We start from the raw sequence: 26,757 nt of genomic DNA, 5'->3' as shown, positions 1-26,757 counted from the left end.
CACTCAGGACTCATGACAATATGAGCCAACTGGATGTCAATGTAACATTCCCTTTGTTATTACTACTTCATATAACAGATACTTAGGAGTCTAGTTTTGGCTTTTTTTTTTTTTTTTTTTTTTTTTTTTTTGCCTCTGTACAGGCAGTTATCAGTTCAAATCTTAATTCTAATACTCACTAGCTCTGTGAATTTGGACCAGATGTTTAGCCTTTCTGATTCTGTCTTCTCGTTTATAGAAAAGAGTCAATCTGAACTTTTAAGGGATATTTTGTTGAAAAAAATCAGTGTGCCAACTTTGTAAAATTGCTTTTAGGAGTGAGAGCAAACCTATTCAACATATGAAATATAAGTAGACATTTCCGGCCATCTAAAGACTGTTACATTTATCAATACTACAGCCTTTTTAAAGTAGTAAGTGGAGAGTATGGATAACTGAATGTGCCTGACACTAAACATCAGTGCTCTATCCTACATGATGCTGATGGCATTGTATGAGAAGCTGGTCATTGAATCTCTGCCAAGTTTGGCTGCATACTCACCAGCAAGCCTGGGTGTGCTATGGAACATCTTTGAGCTTGAACTACATGACATTCCTTATAAGCCTCCAAATGGGCATGCACCTGATTTGGCTCTTCACTGGTTTCCTAATCAGTGGATAATATCTTCACCAAGCTAAAAAATAAATTTGGGGGTTGGGGATTATAAGGAAAGCTTGAATGTGACCTCTAAGTAAACTTCAGTGGGCATGTTGGCCAGTCTCTCACTAAGGCAGTAATTTGATTGTCTTAGACATATGTTAAGTACCTATTTTGTGTCCAGCACCATACACTGCCTTGGGAATATAAGAAGATGTAATCTAGTAGTTTTTCACTGGGGGTTTAGAATAGTCACTAGTGTAAGCTTGAAGAGAGCAATCTTCACACAGAGTTGGCTCTAGCTGGAGGTCTCCAAGGTTTTTGTAGATTCAGGAGTTTCCCAGAGGACTAAACCTGACATCTTAAAAATGTTCCTCATCTTTGGCCATTGCTACATCATACAAATTATGTTAATATTCAGAATATTAGGCTTGCCACCAGATTTCACATGTATCACCATTTTCTTGGAATGCCATTGGTGTGATCCCTTCTTTGTTGTCTTAATTCTTCCTTTTCCATAAAACTCATTGTAAAAACAAAGATCCCATGGGACTGTTGTATTGAATGAGACTTAATACATGTAAAGAGCAAAACACAAAAACAGCTACCTATGGAACTATGGATCTCTAGAGCCACCAATGTCCTTTCTGACCATATTAATAGCAAGGATGCAAATTACAGCTAGGTAAAGTGACACAACCATTATACATCTGACAGTTCTTGGTCCTATTTTAGAATCTTGAGTCTCAAAGTCCTATCATTTCCTTTCAGAGTGTGGCAAAAATCTGATGGTTAGGTTGGTTATTTAAACAGGTGGAGGTACAACGGCCAAATGGCATATCCCTTTCTCCAAGCATAAGATACCCATTCTGAGAAGCTGGAGTTTAGAACTGAGTGTTAACCCAACAGGGTTACCTTGAGCCTTCAGCCTTAGTGATCCAGAGGGTGCGGTTGCTTTGACAGTTCAAACTTCCATTAAGCCATTGCAGCTCAGATCTACCTACTTTCTCCTCTACTGCTTAGTCAGCGCTTTGGATTTCTTTCCTGCTTCCCCTGTTCCCTCCCTCTCCTTTGCATGTTCCCAGTTGTTTATTGAACTTCTTGTATGTACTACGTACTATTCTAGGCACTTGGGGGGGGGGCTATCTGTGATCCAACAGAATCTCTATTCTCATGAAGCCTATTCTAGTGGGAGAGAAAGATAGTTAAATATATAACATAATGTCAGAAAGTGGCTGTGTACTTCATCAGTGTTTGGTATGTTTCCTTCTCCAAAAGAGCAAAGAATTCTAGAGAGGGTCCCAATACCCAGGGAATTGGGTTTCTCCATGACACCTACAGCCTAAGAAGTTTGGGCTCCTTAAAGTACCAGACCTTAAGTTTACTGTGTGTGATGAAATTAGAAGATACAGTTTTCCAAATGTTAGCTGTGGTCTTCAGAGCAGAAGAGAGCACAAGGGTCCCAGGAACCATCCTTTCCCTTTCTTATGCAGCTAATTCAGCAGGAACTCCATGAGCTATGTTCAACTCTTCATTCTCAACCCTAGGCTAACTCTGAGAAGCTCTGTAGTCTGTATGAAGAGCGCTTGAATGAAGCAAATGTGAAACTAGATGAAGTGAGTCAGTTGGCAAATGACCTAAAAGCACAGAAGACAAAGCTACGGAGTGAGAATGGTAAGTAAATGTGCTGCTTCATTTGTGAGCCAGCCTCGGTGCCAGCAGCCTGGTGGAGGGACTCCTGAGATGATGAATCAGTTACTGAAACTGAGTCAGTATTTAAAGATTCTAGGGGAGGAATGCAGTCTCTGGGTTAACCTTGTCCACGGACATGCTCTTGTCTGGTAAAGGTCCCCCACCCCCCCCACCCCCCCACCCCCGCCCCATGCTGCTTTGGGAGGCTCCACCCAGCTCTCCTTCAGGAAGAAGAAAAGCACTACGCAGTTGGAGGAAGCAACTGTCAAGATCAAAAGATGACAGGGGCTGTCCACACAGCCTGTAAGGCATGACTTTTTATAGTGTCAACCTCATTGAAACAGACATTTTTTCTAATTTTCAATAATAAACCCATACTTTTTTTTATACTTAGTAAAAGTTATAGTCTATGCAATAGCCTACAAAGGCCACATAATTGGACCCCTCATTATCTCTCTGACCTCTTCTACTACTTTCCCTTTCTCTCATTCTGCCTTGGCTGAGTTTTTAACACACCAGGCACACTCGCGTCCTAGGGTCTTGCTCTAGCCTCTTCCTCTGCCCAGAATACTCTGTTAATTCTCCAGAGACTCGAAGATGAAGGTTAATCAAACAGATATCTGGGGACGTCAGGATAGGCCTTGTTGAGAAGGCAACATTTGAGTGCTCTCAACCACTCTCTGCTTCTTTTTTTAGAGTATTTAATACCTTCAAACAAACGACATACTTGACATGATAAATGTGCTTATTTGTCTGTCTCCATCTGTGAGAATGTAAGCTTCATGTAAGCTTTGTTTTATTCACTGATATATGTCAGTCATCTAGAATAATGCCTGCCACTTATTGGTGCTGCACAAACACCTGATAAATAAAAAGTAGAAAAATGTACCAAGGTTTGCTCTGTACTTTCAGCTACTATTGATAGTTTTTTGTGTTTCATGTTTTTTTCCCCCCAATCTTTTACATTGTGGCAATTTTTTTTGTTTTTTTTTTCTTTTTTTCAATTTTCACAAGGTTTTTTTTTTGTATCTTTCATACTTAGTCATTTATAATGGCTACTTCTAACCCATCAAGTAGAGGGACTATAGTTTACTTAACCTTGCCTCGGAACTTGACTTGTTTCTCTGCTGTGAACAGCATGTGACTAGCTGTTTCTCTGTAATTAGAATTATTTTTAGGAATATATTTCCAGAGTTCAAATTCCTAGGTCAATGAAAACAAACAATATTCTTGCCCAGAGGCACATACTTAACAAAAAGAATAAAGACCATTTGGACTGTATCACATCCTTCTGCTAGTGGACACCTGTTTCTAGATAGTAAATCTAGAATTAAAGCTAAATTATAATGGGCTGGCAAAACTATAAACCTAGAAGCCCAGAAGATAGTGTTTTTGGCTCTAGCAGGGACACTGACTAGGATTCTTATAGTGGGAGCAGGGTATATGACACTTAGCCTTGTTATAAAATCCCCACGTTGCTCTCTGCTATTTAGGACATAGTCTGTGGACTCTACAGTCCAGTGACAAGACTGGAGAATACTTATATGTCTGGCCCTAAATGATGTGCTGTATAAAATTGTTGTGATAGGCACTGCCTACCTCCCCCTAGGTTATTGGCATTAATTTTCTACTCACTTTTTTGATGAGGAAATTACTAGGTAAGTGAGTGGAGTGAAAGTGGGTGTGAAGCGATAATTCGGCTCAGGATGAAGGACCTTTTTTTTCCTTCCTTTAATTCTTATTTTCACCTTTTGGCTTTGTGTGAATTAAATTTTAAGTACATACCTATCCAAACCTCCTTTCCCCTCACTGGGTCTATGCTCTAGATTTTTTGTTGCTTTTTTGCCATTACCCACTAGTCTCATGCCCTGCCCTGTCAACATATCAAACTCCGCTTTTAAAGCCAGTCAGTGGTAAATGTGATCAATTAAGCCATGTGAAGTGGGTACGTGTTCTATAAGATACGTGATATATTAGTCTCAACCCCCTAGTGGATTGGCATTTCTTCAGGCTCCTTTTCAATATGATGTTGTCACCCAGAGATTTTCAGTTTGGTCCACAGAACACCAGCAATCATCAAGACCCTTGAAGGGGGCTTATGAGGTTAAAATGATTGCTTTTTTTTTTAGTTCTTTTGACATTTATATTGATGCTGCAAAAGCAGTGACAATTAAAACTACTTGAGCTTCATCAAGACACTCATCAAGACAGTGGTACCGCACTGTACTATTAATCATTATATTCAGTGATACATACAGTTGTTTTGGGGGGGAGTCAGTTTTAGGTAAGAATGTCCTTAATAAAGCAATAAAAATCAATCTTATTACATCCTGACCCCAAGTATATATCTTTTTAATATTCTCTCTGATAACAAAAGAAGTATGCTTAAAGCACTTCCATTTTGTTTTTTTTAAAGAAGTTTTAAAAATTTTAATTCCAGTACAGTTAACATAGTGTTATGTTAGTTTCAGCTGTATAATACAGTGATTGAATAATTCTATACATTTCTCAGTGCTCCTCACAATGTGTGCTCTGAATTCCCTTCACCTTGTTCACCCATCACCGCCTTACCCCTCTGCAGTATGATGTGTGATTAAGTTCTGTGTCGAGCTAGCAGGTGTTTCCAGGGAGTATCTTATTTCTTTGAAAGGACAAACTATGTTCTGACTTAAATATTTGGCAGATATTTTCTCAAAAATGAACAAAGTGAGCCTGTCACTTCAAAGAAAACAACTGATATTATTTGTTGCCAATAATAAAATTGGAGTTGTAGGCAAAAATCAGATTCTGAAAGCCTGTATGTGCCATCATGAGCTTGATGCTCTCAATTCTCAAAGACTTTTCTGATGAGATCACTAGTGATGTTAACAAACATGCTGTTTTAAATATTGTATAAGGGAATATGTGTCAACATTTTGAAGATCTGCATAATTCAGTGAACACATATTTTTCAAATCACCACTGCATGATGTTATACAATCATGTGTGGGTGAAAGATCCATTCAAAGTTTAAAATGGACTCATAAAGTTTAATGTAACAGAGTAACACATTGCAACTAATCCTTGAGAAATTTCTATTTGTTGAGTTTTGGTGTTGTATCAAATAATAGTCACAATTATCTGAAAAGACAATGAAAAATTTTTTTAAAAATGAAAAGACTGAAGACTGTAAAATACATCTCCCTTCTCCATCTCCCTTTTCCAGGCTGGATTTTCTTCCTATACTTCAATAAAACCCGTGTATTACAATAGATTGACTTCAGAGACAAATATGAAAATCTAGTTTTTATTAAGGCAGATATTTTTAAAAATGTAAAATAATGTCATTTTTATCACTAACTTTTCTGTGGTTTTGGAAAACCACAGAAAAAAATTTTTTTTCTTTAAAAAATTGTTGTTTATGTTAACATATTAACACATCACTAAGATTTTTATTATTATTTGAAAATGAATTAATACATATTTAAGTTTTTTTCTTTTTCAAATACACCAACTATTAAAAATAAAATCCATGTGGGGCGCCTGGGTGGCTTGGTCGGTTGAGTGTCCGACTTCGGCTCAGGTCATGATCTCACAGTCCGTGAGTTCGAGCCCCGCGTCGGGCTCTGTGCTGACAGCTCAGAGCCTGGAGCCTGTTTCAGATTCTGTGTCTCCCTCTCTCTGTGACCCTCCCCCGTTCATGCTCTGTCTCTCTCTGTCTCAAAAATAAATAAAAACGTTTAAAAAAAGATTTAAAAATAAAATCCATGTAAACAAAATCTCTTTGGGGCACCTAATAAATTCTAAGCATACAGAGTGTTCCTGAGACCAAAAAGGTTGAGAACTGCTACTTTAGCCCAAATAGATGCTTCCTTAGGATGCTGAGAAGTTTAGAACTTGTTTATAGCAAGAGATATGGGGGTCATAAATATTTGGGGCTTTTAGTGTTATACTAATGACACTATGGGAGCAACTGCCTCTGCCCATGATTGGCTCAGCATCTGGTACTGTTGCTAATCACCAAGGCATTTCTGTCTTATCATCAGTCTGTCTATCAGAGAGGGTAGACTACAGTATAATGGAATCCCACCCCCCACCCCCCACCGTGGTCATAGCCTCTACTATTTAATGACTATTTCTAATATTTATTTAGCAATTAGTCTACAAAACACATTCATACTCATTTAATTTCCATTAACAATTTTTTATTGTCCTCATTTTAGAAGTGAGGCAAAGAAGTTGTAATTATCTAGAAATTATATAGCCAGAAATTGGTAGTGCCACATGAAATGAACAAGGGAGCATAGCCTAAAAGAATGTGTTCTTCGGGGTTAAAAGCTTAATTTGAATCTACCTTCACCAACTACTGTCTGTGCATGTCTGTGTCTCCATCATATTCAAGTAAGTCTCCCTGGTTTCCCTTCTGTAATGTGGGTAATAAAGTACCGAAATAATCAAGGAGTTATGAGAATTTAACTAGATAGTAGTACCTACTGCATAGAAGATTCTCAACATATGGTAGCTAATATTACCTGTTATTGACTCAGACTCACTGCTAAAAATCAGTTCTTTATCAGGGCTCTTTTGTGAGTCCTGGAATGGAACATTGCTATGGTGCTGCTGATAACCGAACTCTCAGACCTTTTTAAGTATTATAAATATGTTGTAGGAGTCATTGTGGTTGCCCTTCAAGTGAACGAGTTAAGTGAGGAGATAGTGGATGAAGAGGAAGGCCATGATTAACTTACTTTGTGAAATCTTTCTATAGGAGAGCTCCTAAGGAGGCTGGAAGAAAAGGAGGCTCTGATAAACCAACTTTCCAGGGAGAAGAGCAGCCTCACTCGACAGATAGAAGAACTAAAAGGGCAACTGGAAGAGGAGTCCAAAGTAATGCATCTATTATTTCTCACCAGTAGCTTGACTGTATGTGTAAAAAAATACTAGCGCTTGATGGGGCAGTTTCAATATCTTCCCATACAAAAGAAGAGAGGAAAGTGCCTCAGAAGTTGTGGGAAAAAGAACATGGTGGACCTTGTATGTGCTGGGAAGGGCCTTGATCACTGAAGGATCTTCCTCAGTGATTCAAATTACTTGTCTAGTTTGTCAGATTTAGAGCAAGCAAACTGTGTATTTCCATTTTGCATTATTACTTGAACAGTAAGTCAGCAAGGCTCTTTATGGATCTTCGATTCTGAATTGCACCAAGAGGTTAAATTAAATAAAGGACCAGAATGAAATAAATGAGGCTGACTTACTTCAATATTACTTTTAAGTTGTCAATAAATTATACATAGTGGTCATTTCTTCCTAAGAGGATATATAATGTTGCTAGCAGGTGACCCCAGTGAAAGTGGCTCTTTAAGGTGAAAGCCTATGAGAGAGAAATTCTTTGAGCTCTGGTTATTTCAAGTTAATTCTTCATTCATATTCAAGGCACCTTGTTGCTAACACCCCAAAGTGCCTCGCTTATTAGTAATCTCACTACAAAGGCATCTACTCTGAGGTGAAGGTCATTGAGACTATAGACTTCTATTCTTAAATATTTTATTTTATTCCCTCCACTCTCCTTGTTTTATATATTATATACACATTTTTATTTTTTATATGTTTGTTTATTTTGAGAGAGAGAGAGAGAGAGAGAGAGAGGGAGCACACACGCTCAGGTGAGTGAGTGGGGGAGGGGCAGAGAGGGAGAGAGAGAATCCCAAGCAGGCTCCATGTCATCAGTGCAGAGCCCAACACAGGGTTCGAACTCACGAACCATGAGATCATAACCTGACCCCAAATCAAGAGTTGGTTGCTTAACCTACTGAGCCACCCAGACGCCCTAATATTATATGTACATTTTTAAATGACCACCATGGTTTGTACATCAGACATTCTGCTAGATACTTCACTCGTGTTATTTCAATCTTCATGTAAGTCCTATGAAACCGGTAGACTTATATCTTTTTATATGAAAAAACCAAGGTTCTGAGAAGAAAAATAACATGCCCAAGGTCATACAGCTAGTAGTAGACAGTAAAGGAATTGACGCAGGTAGTGAGATGATTTAATTTATATTTTGGAAGATCTCTGGCTGACTTCCCAGTGGCTTCCAGCTGGCCTATGAGGCCCCTTTGCATTGGTTCCAGCTTCCTCCTGTGACCTCGCGTCATACATCTGCTTCTCTCATTTCCTCCCCTCCAGCCGCCCAGGCTGCCTCTCTGCCTCTTAAACAAACCACCATTATTCCTGCCGTAGGACTTTCTTAGCTGCTGTTTCTACTGTGTACAGGTCCATCCTCAAGGGCTTTGGGCAATGATGAGAATAAGCCAAACATTCTACATTGTGTCACTCTGTTTTAGTTTCTTTCTGCTGTCAGCATTTTTTTTAAAAATTAACTTGTTTATATGTTTGTTTTGTGTATCCACTCACTCCTTTATGGTTCCATAGGGGAAAGACTTTGTCTGCATCTCACTCACTTCTGTAAACACTAATATCTTGAACAGGTGCTCAATAAATATATAAGAGGTAGGCAATTTAAAGCCAATTTTATTGGATTTCAAAACCTCTGTCCTTCTCAGGGTCGATGTGTATTGTTGCTCCTCCTTCCCTTCCCTCTGGCTGAGGCTGCCTTTAACTAAGCCTTTGCTCTCAGAGCTGCTTCCACCTGAGAAGATGCTTTCTTTCTAATGTGCAGAGGACCCATGAGGACTGGCAGGGACTCCATTAGACTAGGTTCTTTCCACTCGACTAGATTATCTCTTGGGAATGATGCCTCTAGGTTAACTAGACCACTATATAAATGGCAGAAATTTTCACTAAACTGAGTTCTGCTGTCCAAAAAGTATGGTAGCCACTACAGCACTACTGGTGGCTATCTAAATTAAAATTTACATTAATTAAAATTAAAATTCAGTTTTGACCACACATTGTACTAAGCGCATTTTGAGTGCTTAATAGCCACATGTGGCTATGGTTACCATATTGGATGGTACACATATAAAGTGTTTTCATCACTACAGAAAGTTCTATTGGAGGGGCACCTGGGTGACTCCGTCAGTTGAATGTCTGACCCTTGATGTTGGCTCAGGTCATGATCCCAGGGTTGTGGGATTGAGCCCCACGTGGAGCTCCATGGAGCCTGCATGAGATTCTCTCCCTCTCTCCGTCTGCCCCTCTCCTCCACTCACTCTCTCTCTTTCTATTTAAGATTTTTTAAAAAAAGTTCCATTGGATAGTGCTGTTTTAAAATGATGAGATAGTATTCAGAGATTTACATGTGAAATAAAAGATTTTGTTTTTTCATTAGTGAACATAAAGCTGGACCAAATCTCAGTGATCCTTTTTAGTCCAAATAACATCTGAACCTTATATAGGGCTAAATATAAATCTTATTGCCTAGATGGTAGGGAATATTCTTACTACCTTTGCCTCCCCCACTATTTCCTGAACTCCAGGGCTGCCTATTGCTGAAGCCCACATAGTCAGGCAGGCATTTCCCTAAATAGAACTCTCTTCCCTGTTATACTGGCAGCAATTAGATACTCTATCCTTTCTTGTCCCCAATTCTTTCCCTGGTATTATCTTACTAGGTTCAGGTTCAGCTTGCATTTGTGACAGGTTGTTATTAACCTTATCTAAAAAAAAAAAAAAAAATGATGTCACCTCCAAGCGTTTCGTTGTTAATGGTAGTGATGCCTTTTCTTTTCTTTCTTTTCTTTTTTTTTTTAACGTGTGTTGTGTCCTTTAAGTCACAGAGTGCTCTGGCCCAGGCCCTGCAGTCAGCCAAGCATGACCGTGACCTTCTCCAAGAGCAATACGAGGAAGAACAAGAGGCCAAGGCTGAGCTGCTCCGGGCTCTATCCAAAGGCAATGCCGAAATGGTGCAGTGGAGGATGAAGTATGCAGATGACACTACTCAGAGAACTGAAGACTTGGAGGAAGCCAAGTGAGTAGAGCCAGGTGCACCTGAACCTGGAGGCAGTTACACAGCGGGGGATGGGGGTAGTGACTGTGTCTTAAAGACCTCATGTATGCACTTAACAACTCCTTACCAAGTGTGTGAATAAGCCGGAGACCGGAGCTGAAAGAGCCACTGCTGGCAAGGAACACGTGCTCCAGTGAGGCTACAAACTAAAAATTATAATACAAAGTAGGAAAGACTATAAAGAGATCCTGGTGAAAGAAAGGAGGCCCTTTCTAGGGCCCAAGGCAAGTCTTCATAGAAGATGTGACTTTGAGCTATGGTTTGAAAATGGGCTAGCACTTGAAATCCTAGACTTCATTTGGAACATCAAAATAATCGAGTCCGTGTGTATACACGTCTCCATACATTCAAGTCATTATGTCTCTGGTCTACAACCTGTAGACTACAAAGTGGTCTGTGAAGATGGACAGGGATGGCTGGAAACATATCAGGATCTGTCGTCATGCCTTAAGGGACAAACGTTTCTTTGAAGAGAAATCACCCTCAGACCACCTCTAAGGTTAGAATGTCGGTTTTATAGCCAACACTACATAAAGGTGTTAGAAGTCCTTCTCAGAAACTACGGGAGCTTGGGGCCTAGATGAATCAAGACTTGGTACCAGGGTGTAGAACTGAAACATTTTGCTCAGAGGTCAAAGGACCGTGTAGATTTGAGAGAAAGTGTCAAACCAACCCCAGCTTTATAGTCATTAAAGGTTTACTCAAAAGAATGTGTCTCTGGCTTGGTAGCTTAGCAAAAATTCAGAGCAGATCATTACAGTTCTCTTTAGTTTCAACCAAAAATATTGTTTTTCAGTTCTTTACCTAAATATTTGAGAGACGTGGCTGGGCACTTGCTTAACAGTCGCCGTGTCCTGTCCCTAAAGGGGTATCAAGTAATCTGTCTCTGAAGCCACAGTAACTTAAAAAGGGCTTTGGGATGACAGGTACTAAAAATATCTGCCGTACATGTTTGAAAAACTCTGGACCACAGAAAAGTGGGGCTTTGAACTGAAATGGCTCCTCATACCTGAAATATGGCATTTGCTTCTAAAGTAAGATTTTTTTTTCTTCGGTGATGGAAAATTTCTGGTGCAAGTGCCTAGCAGTCACAGTGTTTGAAGGTTTTCTTGGGAGGGGCAGAAAAGAGGGAAAGTATATAGACCACATATAACCGTGTGATTTTGTTGAGCTAACAAATTGTTGTACTGCAGCACATGACAACTAAAAAGAAATAACGGACAATGTGGTAATATCCGAATCCCTCTTCTGCTTTAAACTTAGTTGAATATCAAATAAATAAAACGTTGTCTATATTATGTTTTCTTTCTAAATCACCCCAGGGAGGCAGAGGTACAAAAAAAAACCCTCTGGGATTCCCCCCCCCCCTTTTTTTTAATTGGCAAGTTCAGGGTCCACCTGCTTTGATTTCCAGTCTTGTCTTCACAGCATGACTGTGTCTAGCTGAATCAAGCTCATCTGAGACCCAGTTGACTACTTCCAAATCCCACATTCCCTAAGGACAGGGATTTGGTTTCTTAATCTTCTACCTCTGCTTGCAGATTCTAGTGCTAAGTACTAAGTAAGAACTTATGGTTGCAAGTTGAAGAACAAAGGGTAGTTGGTATGAAATGTGGACAATGTTATCAGTGAAATGAGGGTGACCAACTTGTCTATTTTGCCCCATGGGCTTGTGGGCTTGCCTGATTTTAGCACTGATAGCCCCACATCGCGGTGAAACCCCTTAGTATAGTTGGTCACCCAAAGTAAAATCCCTATTTTCTGGTACCAGTTGGGTATTTCTAAAGTAGTTATTATAAGATCCTTGTTTTAGATGGGTTAAAGCATCAGAATCTCCTTTTTTCTCCAGCTTTATTGAGATGTAATTGACATTCACGTATCTATATTGATATTGACATGCTGGTACGAACTCTAGTTTCATCTGGGCCCCAAACTCTTGTATACTATTGAATATGTTTAAGGAATACAATGTGATGATTTCATATATGTACATATTGCAAAGTCTTTATCACAATGTGGTTAGTTAACACATCCCCTGCCCTATGTAATTACCATTCATTGTCGTTATGGTGAGACCATTAAAGCTCTACTCTCACAGCAACTTTCAAGTATATAAGACAGAATTGTTAACTATGATCACCATGCGATCCATCAGAATCTCCTCTTAATATTTAGGAAAAATGAAGCAAGGATGCTGAACACAGATTGGTTTTTGAAGGCTTCCACCCAAAAGGGGCTGTATGATCACATTGCTCTGATGGGCTAGTTGTGTGGCACATGTTCATTCCGGAGGGTCTTTTTCTGTTTAATAATAGTAGATCAGAAAGAGCTTTGGTATGCACAGTACCTTTCATCTAAGAAGTGTAATGAATGGGTAAGAATGGGGCTGCCAGTGTCCCTGTGGGAGATGTGAGCAAGAAAACACATTTCATCCATTAGAAAGTCTCAGAGCACTGCATTGTGGGGGTGGTGGAGGAAGCACTTTAATAAGCCACTCCGTCTCAGGGGATGCTGGAGGGACAACAGTGGGGGCGAGAGTCCCTCCTGAGAGCAGTGGGACCTGTTAAGTGAGCATAACAATGGCATGGATTTGAGTATATAAATTTGAGCAGATAATCTGGGGTGGAGAAGAAATTCAGAGAAAAGACAGAACTTTGGCCTGTTTAGGAGCCATGTGATAAGAGGGAGAGAGAATGAGCAGGAGAGAACCAAAGAATGTTCCTTGGGAGCAATGTAGCAAGGAGATCTTTAAAGATTAGATGCACCTAAGAACTCTTTTTTTAATGTTTATTTATTTATTTGAAAAAGAGAGAGAGAGAGAGCAGGGGAGGGGCAGAGAGAGAGAGAGAGAAAAAAAAAAATCCCAAGCAAACTCCGTATCAGCAGTGCAGAGCCCGACTCCGGGCTCGAACTCACAAACTGTGAGCTCATGACCTGAGCTGAAGTCAAGAGTCGGATGCTTAACCGACTGAGTCACCCAGGTGTCCCAATGTGCCTACAAACTTTCAACAACTCCTTACTGTTCGTGGGGTGTTCAGTACGATCTTCTTCTTTCTCCCATTTCTTAAGTCATCAGTAAAGTCTGTATTGCTTATAGGAGGTTTAGGGTAAGCAAATACTTCCAGGATTCAGAGATCCTGAGTTCCAAGACCAGAGTGACAAAGGGTAGGGGAAAATAAAGCACACATGTACACAGGAGCCAGAGGATCGTGGCCAGCCAACATCTGGGCTCTATAGGCACAAGGAAGTCATTTTCCGGCATGAGCTGCTTTTGCTTGGTACCATTAAGCCAACCTCAAGGGCCACCCTATTTTGTACTGAAGCACTGTTTTAATACAGGACAAACCGAGTGAGCTCTCTGAGGGCTGAAGCTCACCTGCCATTTGTTTGGGTCTCCCCTTTGCAGGAAGAAGCTGGCAATTAGATTGCAGGAGGCGGCTGAAGCCGTGGGGGTAGCAAATGCCAGAAATGCCTCCCTGGAGAGGGCCAGGCACAGACTGCAGCTCGAGCTCGGGGACACCCTGTGGGACCTTGGGAAGGCCCGTTCCTCAGCAGCGGTACTGGACCGGAAGCAGCAGCACTTTGACAAGTGCTTTGATGACTGGAGGCAGAAGCAGGAGGAGTCACAGGCCGTGCTGGAGGCCTCTCAGGAGGAGGCCCGTGCCCTTAGCATGGAGCTCCTTAAGCTCAGGCACGCCTGCGAGGAGAGCACTGTGAGCCAGGAGACGCTTCAGAGGGTGAACAAGAATCTCCAAGGTACTCTGAGCTGGGCTTGGAGCCAGAGCAGGACAACGTCGTGTGGGGGTGCCCTGGCTTCCAGGGCAGGGCTGTCCTTCATGGTCAGAAGCCTCGGCATTGTCGTGGTCCCACTCAGGTTTTCACTTTTCTATTTTTTTTTTTTTAATTTTTTAATGTTTATTTATTTCTGAGACAGAGAGAGACACAGCATGAGTGGGAGAGGGGCAGAGAGAGAGGGGGACACAGAATCCGAAGCAGGCTCCAGGCTCTGAGCTGTCAGCACAGAGCCCGACGCGGGGCTCGAACTCACAAACTGTAAGATCATGACCTGAGCCAAAGTCGGTTGCTCAACCAACTGAGCTACCCAGGCACCCCTTCACTTTTCTACTTTTAATACTCTTTTTGGAAACCTTTTTAAAATTACAGTTGTTAGTTTTATTAAATTCTAAAAATAAGACCACTTTCTTTTATTTTTTAAAAATGTTTATTTGTTTTTGGGAGACAGGGACAGAGTGTGAGTGGGGGAGGGGCAGAGAGTGAGGAAGACACAGAATCCAAAGCAGGCTCCAGGCTCTGAGCTGTCAGCACAGGGCCCGATGTGGGGCTCGAACCCACAAACTGCGGGATCATGACCTGAGCCTAAGTCAGAGACTTAACTGACTGAGCCACTCAGGTGCCCTGAAAAAGGACTACTTTCTGACCTTAGCCCTAGGTTCCCTCTGTCAAGAAAGCCACCTTTAAGAATTTCTTTATCACCCATAGTCTTACCAAGATTTTCCATGCATATATTCATGTGCGTATTATTCAAATTATACAGTATTTGACACTGTTTCTTTTTTTTCTTTTTTTACATTTGTCAGTATATTTTCTAATTTAACAAATATTTCCATAGGCTACGCTATGTGCGGGGCTCTGTGGTGTATGTAACCATTCGTTATTTAATTCTCAAAACAGTCCTATGTGTTAGTTTCTTTGTCTGTAAAATGCAGATTATGTTAAATCGTGTAAGATTAAAAAATTGTCCAAATTCACAGTTGATCAAAAGCAGATCTGAGATTGGAGCCCAGCCAGCTTGACTGCAGCATATACACACTTAACGACCAGCTGTGCCACCTTCCACATGCCTTGTTATTCTCTTTGCATGTCTGTACAAGGAGACCTGCCGCGTGATTGTTGATAGCTAGGTAGTTATAAGAAGGATGGTTAACGTTTTTTTAACGAGACCTTATTCAGCTTAGATATGATGTTTCACAATTATAAGTAATACTATACTGTACATGCTGCACATATATTTGTGGACATGTAATAATAATTCAGTAGGGGTGGATTCCTAGAAACAAAACTGCTGGGTTAAAGGAATGAACTTCTCAATTTTGAGATACTGCCAAGCAGTCCTTCAAAGAGGCGGCCAACTTACACCAGCACCATCAGTGATGTACATTAAAACCCTGAGATGCCCTGGGAGCAAGTTCATTACTATTGGAGACATAAATGAATCCCGCCTCCCTGTTGGCCCACATAGTCCATGATGAGGTCACTGACTGGACATGTGGGAGGTGCTGGAACAGTGGTTAGGAATCTTTAGCAGCATCCAAACCACCTGGAGGACTTGTTAGAATGGTTGGCTGGGCCCTCCCCACAGAGTTTCTGATTCACTGGGTCTAGGGTGGGGTCTGAGAATTTGTATTTCTAACAAATTGCCAGTGAGGCAAGTGCTGCTGGTCTGGGGACCACACTTGGTCTGGGGTGGGGCTTGGGCAGAAGTCTTTTGCAAAAGCTCTCCAAGTGATTCTGAGGTATGATCAGAGTGGAGAGCCACTGCCCTTGAGTTTTCTTTTGGGAACCTCTCTTCTGGAGAGGGCTTATAAGAGAAGGATTTATTATGTAAGAATTGCCATCTAAAGGGTTTGGTTTTGTAACTTTAAAAAATTGCGATGTTTATTTATTTTTTGAGAGAGAGAGAGAGAGAGCAAGAGCAGGGAAGGGGCAGAGAGAGAGAGGGAGACACAGAATCTGAAGCAGGCTCCAGGCTCTGAGCTGTCAGCACAGAGCCTGAAATGGGGCTCAAACCCACGAACTGTGAGATCATGACCTAAGCTGAGGTCCAGGTGCCCCTTGGTTTTGTGACTTTTCAAAACTCTTGTCACATCACATCACATCACATCACAGCCAGGGATCTCAAAACCAGAGCAGCAGGCATGCTCTTGAGCTCCTCTTACCATCTCTGGACTGTGGGTCATTCCCAGAGCTACTTGGCCCTACTCCACACCTCTTAGTTACTAAAGGCTTCCTTTATGAAGATGCAGAAGTGACAATAACAATATTGAGTGGGAGAGGTTTTGTCACTCCTGGATGCCTCCTTATTCTGTCAAAAGACTTGTGTTCACGAGAGACTAGACACAAACCTTCAAGTGCTTGACCTCCCTTGGATTCTTGGGTCTATCCGGGCTCCTATGTTGGCTCCTGGCAGGCAATGACCCAGCTTATGCTTCAAGTTCCCATCCTGGTATTGAGTGGCAGCGGACAAAATGGCAGCCACTGGTGTCTAGCGCTGAGCACTTACACTGGGTGTGTAAAGATTCAGGTCTGTGTCTTAGAGCACCACCAGGCAGAATCTGACATGGCTTTGACAAAAGGACCACCATGTGAAGTTACACAGGTTGTTCATGGTGCAATACTCTGAGAAGCACCATCGTCTCTAGTTGTAGTGGGCAACTTTCTGGCAGGTGGCAAAAGAATGTACTAAATAAAGAGTGACTTTTTCTGATTCAAACAAGGGTCCCATCTGTGCCAGTAGTGGCCTTGCCATCAAGCTTCCAAGGATGGCATGACTACGGTCCCAGGGAAACGGTCTGCTGTACCTGATATTATGGGTCTGAGACAGGTTTCATTCACTAACTTTGCCTTTCTTTGCTCTCCAGAAGAGATTTCTAACCTGACAAATCAGGTGAGGGAAGGAAAGAAAAACTTAAGTGAAATGGAGAAGGTCAAGAAACGGATTGAACAAGAGAAGACTGAAGTCCAGGTGGCACTGGAAGAAGCAGAGGTATTACCTCCAGGGAGCAAAGGCGGTTTGTGTCAATGTGACAAAACAGGAGACCTGCTTTCTAGTAATAATAGCAGCATCAACAACAAAATGACACTTCTTCTTCGAGTGTTAACTACTACCTGCTAGGGACTATGCCCAGTGCTAGATAGGCCTTATTTTATGCAATCACCCTAGCAAACTAGTGTCCGCATTTCACAAATGAAGGCATAGAGGCTCAGAGGGCAGGATAAGCAGCAGTGGGTGCAAATCTACCAATTGCAACGAAAAGAGCAACCATGTCTCTCTCATTCATCAATGTATCCTCAGTGCCTAGACCTTTACTGTTCAAAATGTGGCCCAAGGATCAGCTGCTTGGAGCTGTATTGCCCTGGAGCTTGTTAGAAATTCAGACTCCCAGCCTTCTCCCCAGATCTGTTGAATCAGAGTCTGCATTTTAACAAGATCCTGTAGTGTTCATATTTACACTAATATTTGAGAAGCACTGGCCTGGAACATTGGCTTGGTGTGTACTAGAGGTTCAACAAATATCTGTTGAATCTATTTATTCATTCAACAATGAATAAATATCCTCACACCTCCTCCTCTCTTTAAAAAGAGTCAGCTAGGGGCGCCTGGGTGGCTCAGTCGGTTAGACGTCTGACTTCAGCCCAGGTCACCATCTCGCGGTCCATGGGTTCGAGCCCCACATCGGGCTCTGGGCTGATGGCTCGGAGCCTGGAGCCTGCTTCTGATTCCGTGTCTCCCTCTCTCTCTGCCCCTCCCCCGTTCATGCTCTGTCTCTCTCTGTCTCAAAAATAAATAAACGTTAAAAAAAAAAAAATTAAAAAAAAAAAAGAGCTAAAACCCTTTTTTTCCCCCCTAAAAAACTTTAGTTTTAAAAATGGGATTCAAAGTAATGTTCTCAAACATTTGCCCGGAAAGCTCATCTTTGTACAGATTGTGTGACAGGAGTGTTTTGAGTGTTCTGGATTATAAGTTCAAGAGCAGCCTCTGCCTTTATCCCTCGGGGTGTGCCAGTGAGTGAAAGGACCACTGAGAAGACTTTATGCCAAAGAGAGTGACCTATAAAAAGAGTCATCTGTCGTGGTCACTAAACAGTTAACACGCCCTGCAAAGCCTTTTTTCTCATAGCTGAATTTCATCTTCTTGACCCTCCTTTAGACTAAGCACCCAGTACTTAAAACACAGCCCCCACCACTCACCCTCCAACTGAGAAAATGATTTTAAAAGGCAAAGCAGTCAGTTTTAAACAGAGCCTTTTGGAAGGTATGATAATGGGAAATTAGACCCCAAAGGACTGCTCCCTGCCAAGAAATCTCTGTTAAATTTATCTTATCACTACATTTCTGTAAGAAACCAGGCAGACAGAAGACATGTCCATATATATACCCCACATACAGAGTTGTCAAGTGGATGGCTTTTGACGCGGCTGTTGCCATTTTGTGAATAACTGTTTCCCTCAGGTCTTCTCCATTTCATACAGAACCTTTTATTTGCTACTGTGGTGTCATGTCACCTAACAAGGCTGGTTGGTGAAAAAGTTGGTGAAATGTTTCATTTACTTGCTCCCTTTGGTCTACTGGCCATCCTAGGCAGGGATTTCCTAAAGCCACCACTTTAACCTAAAGAAGTAATTTTTATAGCCAAACTTTCAAGCACTATGACAGGTCTGTGAGAGGTATGATTGGGCAGGGACAGTTTTAGTCTCGTATAACATATAGACTTTCCTGTGTATTGAATTGACTAGCACGTCCTAGGTGAGAAGGCCGTGGCGCTCCTACCACTTACTGCCACTAGATGGCATTATATTCTATTTGCATTTTCTCAAGTTTGCATCTTCGGCAGCACCCATAAATACTTCATCAACTTGGACGTGTATTTGTAAAATTGGGTTATTTGTTTTCCTGGGTGAGCCTTTATGAGAATCTTTATCAGATTATTTCTGAAGCCCACAAAACTCAAATTATCCCAAGTCACCTTCTCCAAAGATTCACTTTCTCTGTGGATTCTAGAGGTTGAGAGGTGACAGTTTCCCCTGAAGGAAGGGCAGCATTTCCTTGCAGGAAATTGCTATCCAAGCATTGGTTTTTGATTTATTGTCTCTGATATTGAAGGTAGTGTTGAGGGAACAGCAGCAAGGCCTTAAGGCATATTAAAATTCCTAACATCTTTCTTCTTTTTATCTTGAAATTGCTACTCAGTTTTATTTTCTCCTTTTGGTTGCATGTGGTAAGCATGCCTCAGAAGAGGCCATAAAAATTACTCTGGCCCTCAGGACTACCTGCCAATTGTTAACTGACCAATAGATTGTTGTCACACCTGTGTCCCTGATAAACATCTTCCTCAGTATCCTCCAAATATTTTGTTTGTTTCTATTGCAATGTAAATTGTATCTTTGGAATAGACTTTAACGATTTGATCAAAGCTCCACTTTTAAACTTGAATCACCTTTATAACATCCCTGGCGGTAATTGCCTTGCCTATATTTAAATACTCAAAGGGGCAGGAGATTTCCCCAGCTGTCAAAGCAATCCATTTGAAGTAGTATTAATAATCATGGTGGTGACGGCTCACACTGAGTGTTTTGTGTCAGGCACATCCTAAATTCCTTTATTGTTCTTCCTTTGACACTATTTGGACACTATCCTGTTTCCTGTTCTCTGGCTACTTTCACCTTTTTCTCTGTTCCTCCGTGATGTCCAGAATTGAATAAAAGATTGCAGGTAGGAGTTATCACTTTCCTTGTTCTAGCTTTGATCCTTTTATTGATTCATCCTGAGGATCAACTATATTAAGAAAAGTCCAGAGTAATGAATTAAAAAGTTTAAATATAGTCACAGACAAGATTGAATCTTTCTATTTAAAAAAAAAAAAAATGCTTTAGAATTCTAGTTCTTGAACTACAGCCAAGAGCCCTAAGAATGTCAAAGCTGTAAGTGACGTGACAAACAAAAGCAGTCACTTGTCTCTCATCCTGTTCCAATCTTCAGGGAACTGATTTGAACTTAGAGGCCTCCCAGCAACTCCAAAGAGAGCTGCAATAGTGACACACATTTTGAGGAAAAAAAATTCTGTATCCATAAAGTAGACTTAACTTAGTACTTTTAATTTATGTGTTTCAGGGAGCTCTGGAACGTAACGAAAGCAAGATTCTTCGCTTCCAGCTTGAACTCTTGGAAGCTAAAGCAGAACTTGAAAGAAAGCTTTCAGAGAAAGATGAAGAAATAGAAAATTTTAGGTATCTGAGATTATTTTGATGAGCCATATTTGCATATTCCAGAATTCTTGACTGAACAGAACGTGCTGTGTTTGGCTGCCTTTATGGCCTCTGCTGGAACATTACCAAAGAAACTTAGCCAGTCTAACCCTATGCCAGATCTTTCTAGTAAGCTCACCACTATTAATCTAAAGGAACACCTCTACGCAATTACTGTCTGTTTTTAGGATTTTCTTATGATTGAGCAGCTTCTGTTCTCATAGAGACTGAAGAGAACACAAAAAAAGCATAATTATATGTACAAGGGCTGTGGGCACTACCCGGTCTCCCCATAACAAGTCTCCTGGGCATTCAAGAAGCTGACTGATAATGCTGAAGAGTGGAAGAAAGGAACTAAATGTGATGCCGTACATTGAAATTAATGCCAGATCAGAGTGAAATTTTCACACACCCCCTGCCTGCACCTGTAGCCATTTGTTTGGAGAGGGGCGGGAGCCAGGACCTAAGCTGCTTATTGAATCCCTGTTGAAGAGGCTGAGTCTTAATGGTCAGGAAACTGAATTAGACAGGACTCATGGGTTGCAGGATCTTTTCTTAGCCTCATCATAACAAGCTGATGACTTTAGACATTCCACTTCTTAGCGTCTCAGTGAAGTGAGGGGATAAAAGCAGCCCCATACATGTCACAGAAGGTGGTGAGGAGGATCAGTGAGCTGATGTTGGCAAAGCACTTCACACTGTATAGATCAAAGGCACAATTATAAACACATGGAATTCACTGTGATTATATCATTTATCTGATCTGTTCCATTAAGTCAGTGCCATATGTCAGCAAGGAAAATCACTGGAGTCTGAGTTTCCATGGGCAACTTGCTTTCAACATGTTTGTTAAAACAATTTTTAAAAAATGTTAATATAGTCAGTTGAACTGGCTTCTTTCCCATAGCCCCAATTCAGACAAAACTCCCATGGGGGTCATTTTTTTTTAATGAGAACATCAAGCCAAATTTGGCCCTCTGTGTGCTTTGAGTTATCCTTGCTCGCTCTCTCATGGACACTTGCCTCTCTAGGACTGACTGTGAGGATGAATTTCGGTCTACTTAAGAGGCCCTGACTCAGTGTCTAAAAGAATTTTTTTTGATGAAGGGCAAAACATCAGGCCTTGATATTTGCCCTACTTCCTTCCATGAGGAACAAAAATGAACGTTTCTTTGTGCAGTTAAAAGAAAAAAGCTCATTTTAGGTAATGTCAACCCTGCATCTATTAATAGACCTGGCTTAGGGAAAAATGAATCCTCAGAGAGTCTGCCTCTCGTCAGGTACATCTGAATGTCTTAGAGCAGTTCACCAATTATAATAATCTTAGTGCAAAGGAAGCTGGAGATCCAAACAGCCAGGGCTGGGAGAAGAAAGAGCTGAACTCTAGGCTGGGGCTGTGGAGGGGCTGAAAAAAGAAGAGGCGGGCTAGAGGGTGGGGCGAGCTAGTCAGGAGTTTTAGTTAATGATCCATAATAGCTATAATAGGTACATCTGGAAAGGAGAGATGAGCATATCTTACAAAATATCACAAGTGCCCTTGCAGAACGTTTCTGTGCCAGTGCAGAATGTATCAGAAGCCTCTGTTTAATCTGATTATTTGGTCTGGCCTCAGGGGCTGGGAGAGGAAGGGGCCCTGAGGAGTCTGCACAGAATGGCTGGGAGAAGCACTAGGAGAGCAGAGGATTCTGAGCAATCAAGATAAGCCAGGTAAATTCTAGAACTTGAGGAAAATATGGCCTGAAGGCAAGATGAGTTTCTAGGTCCTGCGTCCACATAAACCTTGGGAAAGGCCACAGAGACTGAAGGAAGCGTGCGAGGAAGGGACCAGAGAAGCCAAAGAGACTCAGAGGCAAAGATAAGAGCCCTGAGGGTTCTGCAGAGGGGTGATTCATTCAACTCCTCCTCCCCTGAGCTCCAGCCATCATCCTGGGAGGACGTATGTATCCTCAGTGAGCCCCAGGCCTGTTGGTGGTGAAAGTATGAGCAGCTGGGATATGTGTCATGTTTTGCTTGTTCAATACATATTTGAGCACTTCATGTTGGCCAGACACTGGGCCTGCTATTCTTGTCGGGGCTTCCTAAACTTTTATGGATTGATGGGGCTTTCTTTCTTTCAAAAACGTTTTTTTTTTTTCCTACAGTGTTCTAATTGACATAGGTAGAGGTAGGGAGGTGATAATGCAGTCACTAATGGAAGGAGAGGAGGAGGTGTGGTGGCTGGCTTTGGCCCTCTCCATCCTGGATACAGAAAAGGAGGCATAATGGCAGTTAGCATGAAGGCCAACTGGTGGCCCTACCTGTCACCTGCGTCCAGTTTGGCCACAAGACTCAGAACTGGGTTGAAAACAAGTCGGTCAGGTGGGTCCTGAATTTTCAGAGGCCACAGATGTCCACAGGTGTTCACAGAGGCCACCTCCTCCAACTCAGGGTGTTCAGGGAAATGCTGAAGTATGGGAGTGTCTTGTCACTGGCCGAGGGCCAGGATGGACCCAGCCTGTGTTCTCTCAGGCACAGCCAGAGAGGTGCTGCTGACGGTCTTGGGAAGGAGGGACTGAAAGTCCTGCAGTCCAAAGCTTGCTTTGGTTTGATCGCCTCTGGAAGGGTTAAACAAATTTTCTGTAGAGGATGAGATAGTGTAGGGAAGAAAAAAATTCTCCTTACCCTCTTTAGGTCTGTGACTGATCCTAAGAATTAAACTGACTTAAGACAGTTTAAAAGCAGAAAAGTCTACATGTTTTATTGAATTTTTAATCTCCATGGGAGCTTTCACAAAAGAATGAAGACTGGGGGGACACAACCAGAGCAGGAAGTTTTATACCTTTTAGACAAACAATAAACTTGTGAAGAATTGATAAGGCACAGGGATTTGGGCTTGTGGTAGCTTAAATGCTGAAGAATTAACAAGGTTTGTTTAGACAGCCTTCTTGGCCCTAAATTTACTCTTTGGTAACAAGGATGTCTCCCTTCCTTCTGTACAGGGGAGGGTATCTTTCACGAGGGAGGTTTATCTCCTGCATTCAGGGAAAAAGGGCAGAATTTAGATTGATCTTCCTGCTTCCATTGTTTTCTCAAATTCCTTGAGTTTAAGATATTTAATATGCCAAGGTGCCGTATTTTGGGGTAGCATTGGAGCAGCATCAATGGCAAATATTTTTGGCTTTGCAGGTAGGCCATAGGGTCTCTATCTCTACTCAACTTTGCAATGTAGCTTGAAAGCAGTTGTACACAATAGGAAATCAAGTGGTCATGGCTGGATTTGGCCTATAACTTCTAGTTTGCCCAACCCTGGCCTCTATAGCCTTAGGGGTCTACACATTATTTTTAATGTTCCATCATGTTTTCCTTCCATTTGGCCTGTTCCTCAAAACTCAGTGATGTCAAATTTCACACATGGTCTTAATTTATAAGCACCATCAAACTTAATTTCAGTTATTGTCTGAGTCTCTGCCAGAAGAATGTGTTTAAGTCTCTTCTCATTTCTAAGGAAAATATTTTAGCATGTCTTCAAGAAATAGGATTTCACACTCAGGCATGGTATTTGGTTAGGAAAATACCTTGCTAATCATTTTAAATCGAAATTATATGTATTAGAATTAAGGAAAATCTCACATATCTCTGATACAGGTAAACAATATCGCAGGAGAAAAAAAGTGACCTAATGAATTGACTTTCCAATTAAAGTCATTATAACTTTTACAAGTTTTAATGTTGTTTTTTTTTTAATTCTAAATTTGAAAAAAAGTGTAACATACAGTGTTATCTTCATCTCAGGTGTACAGTATAGTGATTCAATAATTCTATACACAACTCAGGGCTGACTATGATAAGTGTACTCTTAATTCCCTTCACCTAGTTCACCTGTTCCCCTACCCACCTCCTGTCTGGTAACTATCAGTTTGTCTTCTATGGTTAAGTGTCTGGTTTTGGGTTTGTCTCTTTTTTTCTTTGCTGGTGTGTTTTGTTTCTTAAATTCCACATCTGAATGAAATCATGTGGTATTTATCTTTCTCTGACTTATTTCATTTAGCAGTATACCTGCTAGATCCATCCAAAATTCCACTCTTTTTTATGGCTGAGTAATATTCATATATAAATACATAAAATGTGTCACGTATATACATATGTATATACTACATCTTCTTTATCCATTTCTCTATTGATGAACACTTGGGCTGCTTCCATAACTGGGCTATTGTAAATAATGCCTCAATAAACATAGGGATGTTATCTTTCAGTCTTTCAGTCTGAAATGAGTCTCCAGCAGGCAGCAAATAGGTGGGTCTTGCTTTTTTATCCATTTGGTCACCCTATGTCTTTTGTTTGGAGCATTTAGACCATTTATATTCAAAGTAATTATTGATAGGTGTATACTTATTGCCATTTTGTTACTTGTTTTATGGTGTTTTTGTAGTTCTTCTGTTCATTTCTTCTCTTGCTCTTTTCTCTCATGGCTTGCGGGCTTTCTTTAGTGATATACCTGGATTCCTTTCTCTCTCTCTCTCTCTCTCTCTTTCTCTCTTTCTCTCTCTTTGCTTATCTATTACTTGTTTTTGATTTGTGATTTATATATAGCATCCATTTAGCAGTCCCATAAGTTTGAACCCATTCTTTACTCTTCTACCCTCCATATTTTAGGTATATGGTGTCATAATTTACATCCTTTTATTTTGTGAGTCCTTTAACTGATTTTTATAAATATACTTAATTTTACTGCTTTTCTGCTTCCTACTTTTCTTACTCTTCCTACTTAAAGTCTTTCTACTCATAAAGTCTCTGATATTTCTGGGGCAACTGGATGGCTCATTTGGTTGAGGTTCTGACTCTTGATCTTGGCTCAGATCATGATCTCACTGTTCGTGAGTTTGAGCCCTGTGTCAGGCTCCCCCTGCTTGGGATTCTGTTTCTCTCTCTCTCTCTCTCTGCCCCTTCCCTGCTTGGGCTCTCTTTCTCAAATAAATAAAATTTTTTAAAAAGTCTCTAACATTTATTGTAGGGCTGGTTTAGTTGTCCTGAATTCCTGTAACTTTTGTTTGGGAACTTTTTAAGTTTCCTTCTCTTATGAATGATATCTTTGCTGGATGGACTATTCTTGGTTACAGGTTTTTTCTTTCAGCACACTGAATGTACTATGCCACTCCCTTCTGGCCTACAAAGTTTCTGCTAAAAAAGTAGCTGATAGCCTTATGCGGTTTCCCTTGTATATAACTGTTTTCTTTTCTCTTTCTGCTTTTAAAATGGTTTATAATTTCTTTTTACCATTTAAATTACAATGAGTTTTGGTGTGGACCTCCTTGGGTTGATTCTTCTGGGGACTCCCATTGCCTCCTGGATCTGGATTTCTGTTTCCTTCCCCAGATTTAGGAAATTTTCTGCTATCATTTATTCAAATAATCTTTATGTCCCATTTTATCTCTCTTCTCCTTCTGGAGTCCCTACAATGCAAATCTTATTGTGTTTGATGGTATCATTGGGTTCCCTAAGTCTAATTTCAGTTTTTATTATTTTTTTCTCTCCTGTTCAGCTTGATTGCTTTGCATTACTCTGTCTTCCAGGTTGATGATATGTTCTTCTGCTTCCTCTATGCTTTCATCTAGTGTATTTTAAATTTCAGTTATGAGTTCTTCATCTCTGGTTCTTTTGTATGTTTTCTATATTTTTGTTGAGGGCCTCACTGAGCTCCTACATTCTTTTCTCAAGTCCAGTGAGTATCTTTATGACCATTGCTTTAAATTCTCTTTCAGGCATTTGTTATCTTGGTTTCATTTAGCTCTTTTGCTGTGATTTTTATCCTGCTCTTTCATTTGGGACACATTTTTCTTTTTCCTCATTTTGTCTAACTCTCTGTATTTGTTTCTATGTGTTAAGAAAGTCAGTTACATCTCCTACTCTTGAAAGTAGTGGCCTTATGAAGATTAGTAAATAAATCTTCCCATATATCCTAGGAATTTTTCAAAATGCTACCTCTATGCTGTATCTCTGAGGGACTGTTTGTCATGCTATGTCTTTAAGGATGGGGTTCAGTTTCCTATTGCTCTCTCAGAGGCCATCCGTTGACTTTTAAAGTTCCAGGTATTAAGCCTGATTGTAGGAACTTGTGAGGCCAGGCCCTTCTTATTTTCATAGGCAGAGGTTATAGGGTTTGCCTTCCCTGTATGGGTTCCTAGTGCCTGGGGTGCTTGGTGTGAAGAGCTGTTTCCCTCAACTCTATGTGTCTCACTCCTATGGACGATCCCATTGGTCCATTTAGCTCTTGACCATGTCTCTGTCTCCACCCTTCTTACTGCCTTCATTGTTGTCTCTTCTCTAATTTTAGCTGTGGAGAGTTGGCTCTGCCAGTCTTTGTGATATTTTCTGGTTTATTTACACTGATATAGGTATTATCTAATTGTATCCAGGGGATGAGATGGGCTTAGGGTCCTCCTATTCTGCCATCT

The 26,757-nt window shown here is 41.0% G+C and overlaps 1 protein-coding gene across 1 annotated transcript in view; it reads left to right on the top strand.

Annotated features, from left to right (window-relative positions):
* MYH15 (myosin heavy chain 15) overlaps positions 1 to 26,757 on the top strand; it is a 144,487-nt gene that overhangs the window by 85,915 nt on the left and 31,815 nt on the right. The window contains exons 28-33 of the mRNA XM_060640105.3: positions 2,185 to 2,311; positions 7,077 to 7,195; positions 10,045 to 10,241; positions 13,687 to 14,036; positions 16,940 to 17,064; positions 20,190 to 20,305. Of these exons, the coding sequence (XP_060496088.3) occupies positions 2,185 to 2,311; positions 7,077 to 7,195; positions 10,045 to 10,241; positions 13,687 to 14,036; positions 16,940 to 17,064; positions 20,190 to 20,305 (1,034 nt within the window). The remainder of the gene's footprint in view (positions 1 to 2,184; positions 2,312 to 7,076; positions 7,196 to 10,044; positions 10,242 to 13,686; positions 14,037 to 16,939; positions 17,065 to 20,189; positions 20,306 to 26,757) is intronic.

Source organism: Panthera onca, chromosome C2 (genome assembly GCF_046562875.1).
Source record: "Panthera onca isolate mPanOnc1 chromosome C2, mPanOnc1 haplotype 2, whole genome shotgun sequence".
Taxonomy (NCBI): Eukaryota; Metazoa; Chordata; class Mammalia; order Carnivora; family Felidae; genus Panthera; species Panthera onca.
The sequence above is the reverse complement of the archived record's forward strand: the minus strand, read 5'-3'. Positions and strand labels throughout refer to the sequence as shown.